General features: G+C 33.2%; 2 protein-coding genes and 1 long non-coding RNA gene across 3 annotated transcripts; 2 read left to right on the forward strand and 1 right to left on the reverse strand.

The window, feature by feature from the left end:
- The first annotated feature begins 4,486 nt into the window (after positions 1–4,486).
- On the forward strand, positions 4,487–6,239 carry LOC140431092 (uncharacterized). Its single transcript, XR_011949602.1, has 3 exons — positions 4,487–5,141; positions 5,201–5,348; positions 5,399–6,239. It is a non-coding gene; the product is annotated as an uncharacterized lncRNA (long non-coding RNA).
- Positions 6,240–6,267: 28 nt separating this feature from the next.
- LOC140431091 (uncharacterized) lies at positions 6,268–7,978 on the reverse strand. Its single transcript, XM_072519014.1, has 4 exons — positions 7,636–7,978; positions 7,232–7,447; positions 6,849–6,994; positions 6,268–6,595 (listed from the first exon to the last, which is right to left on the reverse strand). The coding sequence occupies exons 1-3, from the start codon at positions 7,936–7,938 to the stop codon at positions 6,911–6,913; spliced, it is 603 nt and encodes a 200-aa protein (XP_072375115.1). The 5' UTR covers positions 7,939–7,978; the 3' UTR covers positions 6,268–6,595; positions 6,849–6,910.
- A 6,104-nt stretch (positions 7,979–14,082) lies between these two features.
- Positions 14,083–15,076, forward strand: LOC140431099 (uncharacterized). The gene is made up of 2 exons (XM_072519017.1): positions 14,083–14,965; positions 15,066–15,076. The coding sequence occupies exons 1-2, from the start codon at positions 14,083–14,085 to the stop codon at positions 15,074–15,076; spliced, it is 894 nt and encodes a 297-aa protein (XP_072375118.1).
- The last annotated feature ends 408 nt before the right edge of the window (positions 15,077–15,484 follow it).

Genomic DNA, 15,484 nt, shown 5'->3' on the forward strand with positions numbered 1-15,484 from the left:
ATATTTTAAGTTATATCTATTAAATACTACAAATACATTTTTTATGGGTTAATAGGGATTATGGGTGTCTTATATGTCAGATCTTAAAGGATGAATAAATCTTTTATTATTATTATTATTATAGTTGCATCATTTGTTATAGGTATTACAAAAAAATGGAAACAGCCAGTTGCCTACACATTCTCACAAGGAACCACTACTACAATTGATTTAGTTAGGCAAATCAAGGGAATTATAGTAGAGTGTGAAAAAGCTGGTCTTACAGTAGTTGCCACTGTGTCTGATCAAGGATCTACAAATGTAGGAGCCATAAATTATTTAGTAAAATATAATGCCTCCCAAGAGAATACATTAAAAAAAATAAAATTGTATGAAATAAATGGTCACCCAATAGTGCACATATATGATCCTCCACATTTACTAAAAGGCATTAGGAACAATCTTATGACCAAAAAATTGTTTTGGAAAAAAAATAACAATCTTGTAATAGGCGATTGGGCTGACATTGTAATGACCTATGAAATAGATAATGATATCGGAAGATTTATAGCACTGAACAAAATTCATAAGGGGCACGTTTATGCCAAATACATGAAAAAGATGAAAGTTTCTCATGCCGCTCAAGTTTTCAGCCATACGATGGCATCAATTATGAATCTCTTTTTACGAAAAGGTAAGTTTTACACAGTATACAAGAACAACTAAGTACTAACTTCACATTTATTACTGATTGTGCTGCTTTTAAAAGTATTTAAAAATACTTAATTTTCAGTACTTCACATATTGTTACATACTTTCACTTAAATAGTAAAATTTTAACACAATTTATTTATTTGGATCAATATAAAGTTTAGTTGCCAATGGGTTTTTTCCATCTGATTCAACACATCCAATTGAACTACTTTAACTTGAAAATGTAACTTTAAACAGTTACAATTAAATTTTTTATTAGACGCAGACCATTAAACTGACATTTTCAAGCAGACATAGTTCCATAGGATTTGTTTAATGGGATGGAAATGGCGCATTGAAAATATACTCTATAACTAATAGAAAGGTCCGCACGAGGAAGTTTTATGGAAAAATAACATTACCTTATAAAATGTGGTAGATATTTATAAGGTAATGTTATTTTCCAACATAACTTCCTATTTTGCAGACCCTGGCTAATGTAATTATTTTACAAAATAAATTTTGTTGCATATTGAAAACCATTACTTTTTATTGTGACATGGGAAATAAAACAAACATCATTTTTTAGGTGTATCTTCAAATGATGGCAAATTAGTGCTACAGAGAAATTCTCTCGGAACTGTTTCTGTACTACAGTTTTTTGATTCCCTTTTTGATAGTGTTAATGGACACACATTGTATCCAAGTGCAGGGAAAAAACTGAAATGTGCTGTCAAAGAAGGAAGTGGGCATATCAATTTTTGGAATACGGCCAAGCAGCATCTCAGTAAGATGCATTTTTTAAATAAAAAAAACCAACTTGTTAGGGTACCTTCCCTACATAACTGGGAGGTGACAATTAATGGACTGGAACATCTAAGCCGCTATCTGAGAGTAAAGCACGAAATTTCCTTTTATAGACCAAGAGATGTTAATCAGGACCCCCTGGAAAATTTCTTTGGGCAAGTTCGACAGCACGGAGGGAGGAATGTTAACCCTACCGTGCAAAATTTTAAAAACCATTTTAAAACATTGTTGGTCAACAATATGGTTAACCGGCATTCATTGTCTTCCAATTGTGAAAGGGATGGATCAACAGCGGAGTCTTTGATCAATGGTGTGAGACATTTAGTAACACAGGGTGTGGAAGAGGAATGTAATGAAGAAAACCTCAATATTACCGAATTTGAGTTTTTGGTTTTCACCTACCATGAATCTAATTACTTGGATAAGTTCTGAAGCTATTTTCTTGTGGCATTTTAAATTAATTACTATTTAACTGGGAATAAGCCACAATTAAAGGTTAAAATACGTTTATTGACGTTTCAATTTCCACTTCGGAAATCGTTCTCAAAATACAAACATTAGTAAATTAAACAAATTTTGTTTTTGTTACTTAGTGAAAAATTCTTCTAATAATTTAATTTTATCTGACTCATCTATATTGACAATTCAGACATACATTATACATTTTAAAGTAGACGACTTTAAAATGATATTGCCAATATTGTTGAGTTGCGTTCCTGGGACGACTTTACTTATAAGATAGTTCATTCGATTACATGAAATCAACTTTAACTTGAGAATATCCGTCAGAAACGATCATAACATGTAATTCGTCTTTAAAAAGACAAATACATGCCATGATGACAGTAAAATTCTCCTGTTAGTGATTCCATAGTAAATTATGAGGGAAAAACCAGGAAAAAAACCTCATAATACTATCCCAACATGGTAAGTATTTGATCTTGCATTTATTTTACCTTCAATAAATACCAAATTCCGATTTTATATGTTTGTTATTTAAAAAATATAAATGATGTATTCTCCATATGTTACTGACTTACCAATACTGGTATTTTCTTTTTAATAACTTTCTCTTTCAATATGGGTTCTTCTTTATCGTTTATATCATTTAGGAATGTGTCCAACAACTCTGATCCATGAGGCCATATTGAGAATACATCATCTACATATCTCCACCATACTGAGGGTTTTAAATTTTGTTTAGAAATAATATTTGTTTCAAAATCTTCCATAAATATATCGGCTAATAATGGAGATAAACTAGAGCCCATTGCTAGTCCAAAACTTTGTTTATAGAATTCATTATTTAGTTGAAAATATGTATTATCAGTACATACTGTTATTAACTCCATTATAGCTGATATATTTAGTCTTGTTCTAGTTGCCAATGTATCATCACTCTCTAATTTTGTCTTGACTATATTTAAAGTCTTATCTAATGGCACATTCGTAAATAAACTATTTATGTCAAAACTTACTAAAGTATTATTTGAATTAAATTCAATATTTGATAATTTATTTAAAAAATGTTGTGTATTTTTTATAAATGTGTCATTTTTATTTGCAATTGGTTTTAAAATATTTAATAAAAATTTTTGATAGTTCACTACAAGGAGAATTCATGGTACTACAAATATTGAAAGAGGAAGTTATTAAAAAGAAAATACCAGTATTGGTAAGTCAGTAAAATATGGAGAATACATCATTTATATTTTTTAAATAACAAACATATAAAATCGGAATTTGGTATTTATTGAAGGTAAAATAAATGCAAGATCAAATACTTACCATGTCGGGATAGTATTATGAGGTTTTTTTCCTGGTTTTTCCCTCATAATTTACTATGGAATCACTAACAGGAGAATTTTACTGTCATCATGGCATGTATTTGTATTTTTAAAGACGAATTACATGTTATGATCTTTTCTGACGGATATTCTCAAGTTAAAGTTGATTTCATGTAATCGAATGAACTATCTTATAAGTAAAGTCGTCCCAGGAACGCAACTCAACAATATTGGCAATATCATTTTAAAGTCGTCTACTTTAAAATGTATAATGTATGTCTGAATTGTCAATATAGATAAGTCAGATAAAATTAAATTATTAGAAGAATTTTTCACTAAGTAACAAAAACAAAATTTGTTTAATTTACTAATGTTTGTATTTTGAGAACGATTTCCGAAGTGGAAATTGAAACGTCAATAAACGTATTTTAACCTTTAATTGTGGCTTATTCCCAGTTAAATAGTAATTTACTTGGATAAGGCTGCATTAGGACATGTGTGTGGTTTTTTGATAAAAAAGTTTAAGAATACTTTGTCAGATTGTACCATTTGCCGTTATAATTTTATTGCAAAGGAAAAACTGCCTATATGGCATGATATAACAAGTATAAAAGAGTATGAAGGGTCTTCTGATAAATTAATGTACTGCTCTGAAAAGTTTATAACGGGCCTTAGTCAAATTCAGACAATTATAAAGGAAATTTTACCTACATTTTGTTATAAAAAAAATTTAATTTCCATGATACAAGTTTTCATTAAAAAACAAGTGCAATTTAAGTTTGAGAGTTGTGAACACTTGCAAACATTACTAAATGCACTCATTGATAAATTTATTTCATTTCTTGCCTTTAATTGGGCTGAAGGGATAAATAAAGTTTTGAGTGGAAAGGGCGAATCCAATGTAGACCCAATATATCGTAATGCAATGAAATATTACAGTGATAGGGTAAAAAGAAAAAATATTACTTAATAAAAAAACATTGCGTGTTTTATTTCATACCTGAGTCCTTATGTATAAGTGGAACAAAATCGTTTTTATTTTTGAATATTTATATCAAAGCGCATTTCAAACAATTTGCCTTTAGTCTGTTGTTTCACAGATCAAAACCAACTACAGATAGATTAACGGCATGGACAAGTGTACATGCCTTTCAATATTTTAATACCTACATTAAAATTTGGTTAGGTACTCTTTTTTTTTTCACCGAAGAATACCTCTTAGAGATATTCTTTGAGAAGATAAGCGAAGTGCAAAATACACGACGACAAGAGATCAATTTAGATTTGCTTTACAGATTCTGAAACTAAACAGTTTTAGAGTGGGTTTTGCAGTATAAGGTCCGCTTGCCATTATGCTAATTTCAGTACTGAATTTAGCACTAAAAATATTAGTTAGTTGCTCGAGTCGATTTAGTATGAAAAATGTATGTTTGTGTTTGCAACTATCTTAATTTTAATTAGCCTGTAAGCATGCGCTCTACCAATTTTGTATTGACAGTCTAACCTACCTGAAGTTTGTTTTGGTTGTATAATTAGAGTAAAAAAACAAACAGGTAAATAATGATGGTAAAAAAGAAGCTAAAATTATGTGCAGCAGCTTTATTTAATTGTAATAATGATGCTAGCAATTAAGAAAAAAAATCATACACTTCTTAAAAAAAGCGCATATGGAGAAAAAAAATGGATCGAGAGAAGAGGGTTGGGCAAAGGAATATTAAATATGTTGAATGAAGAATTATTAGTAGAAGACCCTTTGACATATAAAAACTTTTTACGAATGAATAATACTGTGTTTATAAAATTATTAGGACTAGTTGAGAATAAGATAAAAAAACAGGATACGCAATTTAGAGAAAGTATTTCAGCAAGATGCAGGTTTGTATAGTATTGTATTTAGATAGATGTATAAATTTGATGCCTCGTTTTTTGTTTAGGTTGGAAACTACATTAAGATTTTTAGCAACTGGGCAAACCTTTAGATCATTAATGTATTCAACTCGTATACATGAAAGTAGCATTTCTAGGTTTGTACCTGAAGTTTGTGAAGCTATATATACCAGTCTAAAGGAAATATATTTGAAGGTAAATATGTATGAGATAAAATTATGAAAACTAACTAACATTATTTTTAGACCCCAACATCTTCTAGAGAGTGGTTAAATGTTGCTAAAGGGTTTCAAGAAATGTGACAGTTTCCCAACTGTATTGGTGCTTTGGATGGAAAACATGTAATGTTTAAACCTCCGATATCTGCTGGTTCATATTATTACAATCATAAAGGGAATCACTCAATAGTTCTATTAGCCATGTGTGATTCAGCTTATAAATTCACTTACCATAATGTAGGAATAAATGGCCGCATAAGTGATGGTGGTGTTTTCCGAGAAAGTAATCTGTGTGGAGCACTAGAAAATAACTCTTTAAATTTACCCCCAAATCAGGCTTTACCCAGTCGTACATCAAAAATTCCATTTGTATTAATTGCAGATGATGCATTTCCGTTAACCAGTCGAATTATGAAACCTTATCCTAATAGGGGATTGTCAGAATCTGAAAAAATATTTAATTATCGACTCTCTAGAGCCCGTCGAATGATTGAAAGCTCATTTGGAATCTTAGCTAACAGATTTAGAGTATTGCTTAATCCAATAAATTTAAATGCAGATAAAGTAGAAAAAATAATATTGGCTTGCTTAGCGTTGCATAATTTATTAGTTTCAGAAAATTTTAAAACATATATAGAACAAGATGAATCACAGGTTGTGTTTTCAAATAGATTAAGTAATCAAGCAGGTAATCGTTCGACAGCTAGAGCTCATAATATAAGAAATGAATTTAAAGAGTATTTCAACAGTGACAGTGGTTCAGTTGACTCACAAAATGCTGCCATACAGAGATGTAACATGTAAAAAATGTATATTATTATTAATAAATGAGTAACTTGAAATTTAAATAAAACGAAACATACATAATTATGAATTTTTATTTTTTTAAATTTTTTTTCTGGCATCCCAAATAATGTTTGTTATTTTTTCTTGAGTCTCTACTAGTGTCTCTTCATCAGACACCAAAAACTCTAATTGACTCTCTACAAATTCTGCAAATATTTTTAAATTTGATTTTGCAGGAAGAGTCTCCACAGGTTTTGGTTGCTCTTCATTGGCCAGAGCATTTGTTAAAGATGACAAAACATCAGCCGCTTTATTCAAAAAAATCCCCTCATCGTCAGGTTTATTTCTTTTTTTTAGCCTCTTTCTAATAATATCTCCTCCAGAGGTGGCATTGTCTCTTAATGAAGGGGTAGGCACATTCTGTGATGCAGAAGGACTCTGTAAAATCAACCATATCAATAAATGATTAATATGTTAATAAATAAATAAGAAGTTATTTATATTTGTATTCATATTTTGACAAGCTTCCGATTTAGAAGTTAAAACGTTAGTAAAAAAAGACTTTTCAGCTTATGTGATTTTAATTCCCAATAAATTTTTTGACACTATTATCTCCTCAAACTAAAATTCTTCATAATTATTTTCCAATTAAAAAATTTCAAAAAAAAAATTGATAAAAGTTTATACTCACAATACAATAATCATGAAAATTTTCATTTTCAATCCCCTCATCGTCAGGTTTATTTCTTTTTTTTAGACTCTTTCTAATAATATCTCCTCCAGAGGGGTGCTGTCTCTTAACGAAGGGGTAGGCAGATTCTGTGATGTAGAAGGACTCTGTAAAATCAACCATATCAATAAATGATTAATATGATAATAAATAAATAAGTTATTTGTATTGATATTTTGACAAGCTTCTGATTTAGAAGTTAAAACATTAGTAAAAAAAGACTTTTCAGCTTATGTGATTTTAATTCCCAATAAATTTTTTGACACTATTATCTCCTCAAACTAAAATTCCTCATAATTATTTTCCAATTAAAAAATTTCAAGAAAATTGATAAATATACTCACAATACAATAATCATAATTTTGAAAATTTTCAATCTCCTCTTCCTGATTCTGACTACTTATCAAATGTATTTCATTTTCTTGAACATAATCCATGGTAGCATTTTCATTGGCTGGTAGGATTGTTAAAGCCGAAAGGCTGTCCTGTGAGCACCTAGGTATGCAATGCTCCGCTACGAATAATATTTTTTCGTAATACCATAGCGTAGGTTTGTCAATCTAATAAAATAAAATAATTATAGAGCAACTATTAGGCTTTATAAAAAACATTACTTATGCTACTTTTTTGATGTCTATTTGTTTGTGTACGCGACTTATCGTAATGGTTTCAGTGTTAACAAAATTCTAATCAAATTAGCCCAACAAATAGACATAAAAAGCCATAATGTAATAGAAATATTACTTACATCATCGCTACCAGCTCCGCTTTTTATAGATGATAAATATCTTCTATGCTGTTGTAAAAAGTTAGTTCTTAAATTGTTAAACTTGGCTTTTATCTCTGCCACACTTACATCTACACCGAGTTTATACAATTCCGCCTTTATTTCTTCCAAAGCTTCTACTCTCGCATTCCTATTTTTATACAATGAATGCTTTGGCACATATAAACAAGGATTTGCTTTATATAGTTCGATTAAATTTTCTATTTGCTTCTGACTCCACATATTTAAAAACAAAGCATAAACATAGAAACATACGTATAACATAACCTCAGTTTAAGTTAATATTGGATCATTTTTAGTACAAGAAATTAGAACATGTTCTAATTTTTAGTACTGAATCGGCGCGCGCACCTATTTTGTAGATACAATATTTTTAGTGCTAAATTAAGCGGACCTAAGAGACGATTTTTGTTTTATATGCTCTTTGTGAAATTTTAATTTCTGTATGAGCCACTCTAGTAAACTGATTAGTTTCAGTAGTTTCAGAGTCTGTAAAGCAAATCTAAATCGATCTCTTGTCGTCGTGTATTTTGCACTTCGACTGTTCGACTATCTTCTTTTACATGGCGTTGTCGGCCTACAGGCACGTTTGATTCGCGAGAATCATTTAAATGTTGGTGATTTGGTTTCCGTATTTTGTCTGTCTGCATAGTTCGTCTGAAGAGCGATAGATTCCGAAACGGCTGTAACGAAATGGCAGATGGACAAAATATAAATCAAACTACCAATATGCCTTTATCTAAAGACTATCTAGTTTTTGCTTTTGCTTACAAATTTTAAAACCGGTTTCTATGATTCCTACTCTCATAGCATATTAATTTAATATTGTGTATTAATTACTAAATGTTTTGAGTTTGATTAAATGAAAATTATTGGTCTAATCTAATGTCTCTGAAAACTTTCAGAACTAATTTGTCACATTTATTCTAATATATAAACAGGATTAGAGTTCTCTCTGTTGATCTATTCTTGAGCATTATTAGCTTTAGTATTAGTAAATATAAAGACAATAAATCAGGTATACTATGAATAATCGTTTAGAGGCGTAAGTTGGTTGAATACCCTATATATGAAATGAACGTTAGGACGAAATTCAAAATTTCCCGCGCTTTATAGCAATTCAATTTTCGCGCGTTTACAATACTACCAACTACACAAGGCGTTTGTCAATTAGCAAGCTCACCAACACGATAAAAATATTGATTAGTACCAGAACACTCCAACGTGGCGCTGATTATCACAACATTTTTTTGTACAGAAGTAGGTTATCTATGTCCAAGGTTGGTAGATGTTAAGTAGGTTGTCTCGTAACTATGTGGGCGAAGCGAGGGGAAGGCAGAATGCTTACGTCACTCATACGACAAAGTCAAATTTGACAGTTGTCTGCACGTCTGAGTTTAAGTTCACGTTTGTTGTTGTCTCTATTCTATAGTATCATTAGTTCGTTTATTTGTTTAGTTATTGTTTAGTTTTTATTTTTAAGTATAGGTATAAGGACAATATTATTTATAGAGACTTATTATTTAGTTATTTGTGTACATAAACACTTGTGAAGTGTGTTTTCGTAGCCGTGATATAAAGGTTTGTCATAACAATTATATGTAGTTTTGTACGTTATAATAATGATATATTTTTTAGATGAGATAAGTATATATAGTTTGAAGATTTGTGCTTGAAGGACTAATCATTTTTTGTATTTTAATCTAATAATAAATTATTTATATTACCTATTGGTTTTTTTTTGCCTACCACTAGATATGATAAAAATGCTGTAAATTCCAGGAAAAAAATAATAAGTAAGTTTCTACATATTTAGTATTTTTGCTTTTGAACTTTTTCTACTGTTTTTTTGGGTTTTTGTGCGAAATAAACTGTTATCTCCATTTAAAACACACAATATTATCACTATAATCAATTCTATTTTTTGTCATCAGACTATTGATTTTAGAAAAAAAAATTGATATAATTACTAATATAAGAACCACTTAACATCCCTATACCCAAGAAAATCCCAAAATATATTGCAAAACCTAAGTTTTTGAACCTTATATTAGCATTGAAGCTTATGGCAATTTTAAAAGTGTCGTATGGGTGACGTATTCCCGCCTTTAAAAAGCGAGCATTTGATTGGTCTATAGTTACGAGACAACCTACTTAAATATCTACTAACCTTGATCTATGTCACTATTTTTGTTTTGGTATTAAACTCCATTCGCTTAGCTCGGACAAATTTTGACAGATTTATTGTCGGAAACCTACAACACAACAATTCCTACTTCTCAGTATTAATAGCTCAAGTATCCTGCTATTACAGACTTCTTTCTTTAAAAAAAGAAGAATTATTCTAAATAGTCGAAGTGTATACTAAACCCATCAAATTTTGGGTAGTATATATTTAAAAAATATATATTTAGTTGTTATAATTTAACATAACTATTTATTATATGGTGCAGATAAATAAATATTGATTGTCGGAAATTTGCAAAGTTCTATTTTATTTACTATTTAGTTTGTTTACTATTAATATTGGCTATGAGTAATGGTGCTTGGTTGTATAGTAATTTCCAGCCACTGTTAGTCTGTCAAAAAGTAACTAACTTCGCAAAAAAATAATTACTAAATTCACTAGACAGTTCGGACTGGGATTAGCGAACCGAGTTTATCAAAGAATATGCGTCTACAGTCCATCTAATTTACTTACTGTTGCAAGTCATTATCATTGGTCAGGTTGCAGGTCACAATGGGGAACTTGCATAAAAATTAAATTCCAGAAATATTACTGATAAACGTTATTTATTACTGTTAAGAGAACCCCAGTTTACAAAAAAACTCATATTTTATTATTATGAAATAAATATAAGCAATTAAAAACTGGAGAATTTAAATGATTCTTTCAACGGGCGGAATCTGTTGTGACGTCATACCGCTCGTTGGTCATCCCTATAAACGGGTAAAAACGATAAGTATTGCAACTGCAACGGTATTGGGTATTGCCTAATCTTCTTCTTACCAATGGATGGAAAACTTGAAGCCTTCGAGATGTGGCTATACAGGCGAATTCTAAGGATATCATGGACAGACAAGATAACCAACGAGACCGTATTACGAAGAGTGGGCAAAGAAAGAGAGGTGATGTATACCATTAAAAGGAGAAAGTTGGAATATCTCGGACATATAATGAGAAACAGCACTAAATACAGATTACTGAAGGTAATCCTACAGGGTAAAGTATTCGGAAAGCGAGGAATTGGGAGAAGGAGAATATCATGGTTGAAGAACCTGAGGAAATGGTTCTCCACAACAACAACGAATCTATTTAAAGCATCAGTCAATAAAATAATTATAGCCAGAATGATTGCCAATATTCGGAACGAATAGGCACTGAAAGAAGAAGAAGATGGATGGGATGGGTATGGACAGTGGAAGTGTGACGTCACAACTGTCAATTACTTTCCAAACAAAAGTTGAAATGTCCAATCTCAAGACTTTTTAATTTCTATAAAGTTAATATTTTGCTTCCTCTGCTGCTTTTTCTTTTAAGTATAGTGTTTTTACGATAATACCATCATAATTCAGTGTTCCATTTTTATGAAATATAGTTTAAAAGTTTAAATTAAAGACATTCTAACCTTACTTTATTGATACATGCATTTTATTGCTATTTTTATAAAACAGCATGCTTTATTATTTACACAACCTTGTAAAATTGTTGTAGTAACTATTAGAATACTTAGATATTGCAAAAAGCGGAAAGATTCTGTAAAAAAATGAAAAAATAACGAAAAATACAAATTATCCACACTAAACAAGGTTTGTTTGGAAAGTGAAACTGACAGATGTCAATAAAATCGCATTTTATGCACATGACACATGACAATGGATTTGATAACGTACCATTGTATCAAACAATATAGACGCTTATAAGCGTCTATATTCTTTGATTGTATTATAGCCTGTTTTAATACTGTTAAAGGTTTTAAGTGTGTGTAAAATAATTTTTTTAAAATGACTGACGCTGGGTTTTTAAAGGGACAGTCTGACAATTTACCCTTAGTGGATATATTTATGGTGGGGACTTACATTAAAAACAGCGAAAGTTTTTCTCTTGCTGAAGTTCGAGGTGTTAAAACTAACAGGTAGGATATAAACCATACTTAATAGTTTTACGTATAATATAAATCGATAAAAGTATTTTTCATACAAGTTAAAACTTATTAAAGTTACGAGGAAAGAAAGAGAATGCAAAATTTTGACGCCTGTCAAAATTTTCGATGTACTGTATATGTAATCATTTTTTCGATACCTGAGAAAACTAATAAGTATTTTTGAAAAATTTAAACACAGAATGAAAGAATACTTTATTATCGAGGGCCGAAAGTCCCTTAGAATGAATCAAAAGTTTCTTTTTAATGAGATATTTGAAATTAAAAATCACACTAAATTTTTTCTTTATTAAAATATTATTTATTATTATTAACTTATTAAAATAAACATTATAGAAGTTTTCAGGGACTCTCGGCACTCGGTAATAACGTAATCTTTCATTCTGCGTTTAAATTTTTCAAAAATACTTATTAATTTTCTCAGGATTAGAAAAAAATGAATGCATGTAAAACACATTTGTGCGAAATTTTGTGCCTACGCCCTTAAAGTATAATCATTATAATACGTTATGTGAATAATATATGGATAATGTGAATAATATGAAGTGTAAAGGGGCCGGGGGATGCGCTCTTCTTCTAATCGGCGTAAAGCTGAGCGGGAAAAGAACAAATCTCAGGGGACAAGTTTTGCACGGAGAGTCTTAGGACTTTGCACCTCCTTAAACTATCCCAAGACCGCTGGGTGCCCCCAACAATGATTGGGGGTGTGTAATCAATCTTTGATTGCACCCTTCACGTGGTGGCCCTGTTGAAACTAAACTCAGCGGATCTAGACTAGATAGTCGATAAACAATCCCCACGCCAAGCCGTGAGACACCGTGGTGAAGGCTGTGAGGCACTGGGGTGACAGTGTAGCAAACGGTTCCTTTGGGGCAACAGGTCACACCCCTTAGTATTTAGACCTTACCCTCGCAAGCGGGGCTCTGCGAGGGGTTGACTGTCTTTCCCTAGCTACTCGTGGGATCAATATGGAATCTCAAAAACAAACAAAAACAAATACAAAAAAAACTCAGGGCCAAAGGGTTCCCGATGCCGAAGGCCCAGGGAACTCCAAAGCCAAAATCACAGTTCCTAAAGCCGAAGGGCAGGGAGCTTCTGGAGAAAATCCGAACGCCGAAAGGCCCGGAATTTCTAAAGAAATCTCCCAAGCTGATAGGCAAGGAAACAAAATGGCTGTCAGAGTAACAGCGTTGGAAGACGTTGATCTCATGACAGACGAAGAAATTAGGGCTGCAAAGCTATCTGGCGTTTCTAAAGCCAAAATCAGTAGGCTGGTGAAACAAGGCCAAGATTACGTTCAAGCCAAAAGGGCTGTAATAAAGGCCAATTTCATCAAGGCGACTGAAAGGGCAAAAGAGATGCAGTCAAAGCCAATAAAGGCCATGACAAAAGTAATACAAACCCAGAAGATCGATGGCCCAAACAGGCTAAGGTCAGACGGAAGCACACCACCCGAAAGCCAACGCAAAGGGAAAAGGCCAAGAACCGAAGGTGTGACTTTCAGCGAAGCTGCCGCTTCTGTTAAGGTTGCAGTGGTACTAACAGGATTCCCGGAAGCCAAGATGGATATAGACAAGCTTAAGGCAGTCGAAATAGCCATCTTGGGTGCGTATGACAAAATTCTGGAAGCAGGACCACAGGTTCGCTCCCTGAAGAGTACATACAGGCCGGGTTTCCTGGAACTTAACTGTGCGGACGACATAAGTGCGGGGTGGCTGAAGGAGGTGATTCCAACCCTGAGGCCTTGGGAGAGTGCATCTCTCAGGGCTGTGGAGGGGGAAGACATACCCAAGCCGCACTCATGCACTGTCTTCGTACAGGACGAGCATGGGGAACGTCTTGAGTCCAAAAGGATTCTTAATAGACTAAGGATAAGTAACCATGGGCTCAGGACACATCTATGGACAGTCTGGGGTAGTAAACCTTTAGAGAAAGGGGTGTTATGGACCTTCTCGATGGATTCTGAATCTCGAGAAGAACTCCAGAAATTAAAAATGTCACCCTTTTTCGGAGTAGGACGGTTAACGTTCCGACCCAAAGAAGGGAAGACAAAAACACGGAATGAAAAGCCAGTAGCAACTCGCTCCAGTGAAACAGGGGAGACCTCCCTACATATGGAGGTTCAGGACGAGGAACAACCTTCTTCGGGTGGAGATGACACACCTATAAGGACTAATGTCCAAGAGTGTGTCGGACCCACGGAAGAAGGAATGTCCACAGATCCAGAACCGGCCATCTCTTCGCAATGAAGAGAGAAATAAGGCTCCTGCAGGCCAATCTTCAACATGCAAAAGCCGCATCGGCAACGCTAGTTAGAAGATTGGAACAAGAAGGCATTGATGTGGCCCTCCTGCAGGAGCCTTGGAGGATAGGTGAGAAGATTTCTGGCCTATCAACCAAACAAGGTAAGGTTTTATACACACCCAAAGCTGTAAGGCCAAGGTCGTGTATAATTCACAGTAATAGAGTAGATTGTACATTAATCCCGGTGCTCTGCACTGATGATATTGTTACAGCTGTTCTAACTATAACCACGGAAGTAGGAGAGAAGAAACTGGTGGTGTGTTCAGCCTACTTTCCAGGTGATGAGGCTCTGTGTCCACCCAGCATTATAAGCGACATAGTTGCATATTGTCTAGGAAAAGGATTACAGCTCATTATAGGATGTGATGCCAACGCACATCACACCGTGTGGGGAAGCACAAACATTAATGCAAGGGGTGAGTATATTTTGAATTTCATCTTATCTGAAGGTTTGGTTATATCCAATATAGGAAACAAGCCAACTTTTGTCACTAAGGCACGCAAAGAAGTGTTAGATTTAACACTCTGCACGAGCAGGATAAGTGATATAATAACAAATTGGGTTGTGTCTGACGAACCCTCATGTTCGGATCACAGACATATACGATTTGACCTTGATATTTTTCCATCGGAAATTAAATACAGGAATCCTAGAGATACAAACTGGGTAGGATATAGGGAGTCCCTCAGTAAAAATCTCGAGGAATGTACGATTTCGTTTAAAAGCCCAGAGGTTATAGATTCGGCGGCAGAAACTATAAGCGAAGCTATTATGGCGGCTTACCAGGAAAATTGTCCAGAAAAAACAAGGAAAAGTACGGGCAGTAATACAGTCTGGTGGAACAACGGCTTAAGGAAGATGAGGTCGGAAGTCCGAAGCCTATTTAATAAAGCCAAAAGTAACCAAGATTGGGATGCCTACAGGTATAAGCTAACGCTATACAATAAAGAAATTCGGAAAGCCAAAAGGAATTCATGGAGAGAGTTTTGCGAGGAGATTACAGATATCCCGGCATGTTCTCGAATTCATAAAGTCCTGGCAAAGGATGGTGCTACAACCAAAGAAGTAGGTTTCCTAAAGAAAGCTAATGGCAAATTTACGGACACCAAAGAGGAAAGTCTTAGAGAACTAATGAACACGCACTTTCCGGGCTCAACAATTCTGGATGATGCAGATAGGCAAACCAACATAGACCAAAGGCTCACTAGACCAAGGTCTACAGATTGGAAAATAGCCACAGCAATCACAAGACCAAACAGAATTAGATGGGCTATAAATAAGTTTCGGCCATATAAGTCTCCAGGGACAGATGGCATATATCCAATACTGTTGCATATGGGAT

This window comes from Diabrotica undecimpunctata, unplaced genomic scaffold (assembly GCF_040954645.1).
Source record: "Diabrotica undecimpunctata isolate CICGRU unplaced genomic scaffold, icDiaUnde3 ctg00000568.1, whole genome shotgun sequence".
Taxonomy (NCBI): domain Eukaryota; kingdom Metazoa; phylum Arthropoda; class Insecta; order Coleoptera; family Chrysomelidae; genus Diabrotica; species Diabrotica undecimpunctata.